Consider the following 2,193-nt stretch of genomic DNA (forward strand, 5'->3'; position numbering starts at 1 on the left):
TAGGCAGGGGGATGGCAGCTGGCGTGCCTGACCTCCCTCCCTTTCCCCTCGCTAGGTTTACATGTTCAAGTATGACTCTACTCACGGTCACTTCCGGGGCACTGTCAAGGCTGAGAATGGGAAACTTGTGATTAACGGGAACGCCATCACCATCTTCCAGGAGTAAGTATCTCCCTCCTGCCCCTCTGCAGAGTGAAGGCGGGTTTCTCGTCGACCAACCCTGACCGTTGTGTTCCTTCCTCAGGCGTGACCCCAGCAACATCAAATGGGCAGATGCCGGTGCTGAATATGTCGTGGAGTCCACCGGTGTCTTCACCACCATGGAGAAGGCCGGGGTGAGCGTGCCGCAGCGGGGAGGAGGGGCTGCCGCCCGCGCCTGCGGGGCGCATCGCCGTGTGCAGCGCTGCTCGAGATTGGGACGAGATGGGGCCGGGAAGGGGAAGTTGTCTGAAGAAATGAGCGGTTGGAGGCATTTGGAGATCATTTAACGCTCTGTTTTCTTTCAGGCTCACCTGAAGGGTGGTGCGAAGCGCGTTATCATCTCTGCCCCCTCAGCTGATGCTCCCATGTTTGTGATGGGTGTCAACCATGACAAGTATGACAAGTCTCTGAAAATTGTCAGGTAAGGAGAGAGGGAGATGCTGTGGGGCTTGGAGCTCTCACCGGCTGCGTGGGGGCTCCCCCAGCCTAAAAAAAAAGCCTCTGGCTGACGTGCCTTCCTCTCTCTTCTCCAGCAACGCCTCTTGCACTACTAACTGCCTGGCCCCCTTGGCCAAGGTCATCCATGACAACTTCGGCATCGTGGAGGGTCTTATGGTAGGTCTGGAGCTTGCTGCTCAGAGGAGTGCCCTATATCCCCAGGTCCCCTCGTGTGAGAGGGAGAAGCATCTCTACTCCCTGTGTCCCCTGGGGATGGGAAGGAGGTGCCTGGGATGCTTTTTCAGGAGAGCGTTGGCTGTGTTCTCACTGCTGTGCTCTCGTCCCCCAGACCACCGTTCATGCCATCACAGCCACACAGAAGACGGTGGACGGGCCCTCCGGGAAGCTGTGGAGGGATGGCAGAGGTGCTGCCCAGAACATTATCCCAGCATCTACTGGAGCTGCTAAGGCTGTGGGAAAAGTCATTCCTGAGCTCAATGGGTGGGTGTCCTTCCTTGGGTGTCAGGAGCTGGTGCCTGGCCGGTTCTAACCCATCCCTAGTAGGATGGAGGGGAGAGCTGACTCGGGGTCTCTCACAGGAAACTTACTGGAATGGCTTTCCGTGTGCCAACCCCCAACGTCTCCGTTGTGGACCTGACCTGCCGCCTGGAAAAACCAGTAAGTGTTGTGAACAAGGCCCTAACGACCTCCAGACCTGCCCCTGCTTCCTCTGAACTCCTCCTTTTCCCTGGAATGGCCCTCTCTGCACTCAGATCTTGGTGAAAACATGCATTGCTGCTGCCGTGGTGCTCCCACGTGCTGTGCCCTGTCCGTCTGTTGTTCCCGCTTTTCCCCCCCATCCAGCCCAGCCGGTAGCTCGTGTGCGTTTGCCTCTGACCGTCTCGAACACGTCTCTCCTCAGGCCAAGTACGACGACATTAAGCGGGTGGTGAAGGCGGCTGCGGATGGGCCGCTGAAGGGCATCCTGGCCTACACAGAGGACCAGGTGAGTAACTCCGGATCCCTTGGCCTGCCGTTCCTGGCCCTCCCCTCGTTCTTCCTGACGGGAGCGGCCTTGCTTTGGGGATCCTGATACGGGTCCGCTGAACGTGTCACGAGTTCCTCTCCGTTCCAGGTTGTCTCCTGCGACTTCAACGGCGACAGCCATTCCTCCACCTTCGATGCGGGGGCTGGCATCGCGCTCAACGACCATTTCGTCAAGCTGGTTTCCTGGTAGGCACAGCCCGGGGAGGCCTGGGGGGAGCGGGGAGACGAGGGCGGGTGGGCAGGGGCTGGCACAGACGAGTTAGACTTTCCCCCCTGCCCGTCGTGGCCTTTCCATGCCGGGTGACGCACAGACCCCTGCCCAGCAGGGTGGCTCCATCGTGTTAACGTCTCTGGGGTGGGATCGTTCTTGCCGGAAGGATGCAGCCGTTGGAGGGTGTATGGGATTCTTCCCACTTTATTTACTGGAAGTGGATGGGAAGCCGCCTGGTTCAGCTGTGTGGGATGGGGCAGAGGGGCAGGGACGAAGGAGGGAGGGGATGGAAGCAG

General features: G+C 59.3%; 1 protein-coding gene across 1 annotated transcript in view; it reads left to right on the forward strand.

Annotated features, from left to right (window-relative positions):
- GAPDH (glyceraldehyde-3-phosphate dehydrogenase) overlaps positions 1-2,193 on the forward strand; it is a gene marked incomplete at its 5' end in the record, with an annotated part of 3,251 nt that overhangs the window by 256 nt on the left and 802 nt on the right. Inside the window, 8 exons of the mRNA XM_010159786.1 lie at positions 56-162; positions 245-335; positions 507-622; positions 735-816; positions 989-1,140; positions 1,239-1,317; positions 1,562-1,645; positions 1,775-1,872. Coding sequence (XP_010158088.1) covers positions 56-162; positions 245-335; positions 507-622; positions 735-816; positions 989-1,140; positions 1,239-1,317; positions 1,562-1,645; positions 1,775-1,872 — 809 coding nt within the window. The remainder of the gene's footprint in view (positions 1-55; positions 163-244; positions 336-506; positions 623-734; positions 817-988; positions 1,141-1,238; positions 1,318-1,561; positions 1,646-1,774; positions 1,873-2,193) is intronic.

Source organism: Eurypyga helias, unplaced genomic scaffold, assembly GCF_000690775.1.
Source record: "Eurypyga helias isolate BGI_N326 unplaced genomic scaffold, ASM69077v1 scaffold26039, whole genome shotgun sequence".
NCBI classification, from domain to species: Eukaryota; Metazoa; Chordata; class Aves; order Eurypygiformes; family Eurypygidae; genus Eurypyga; species Eurypyga helias.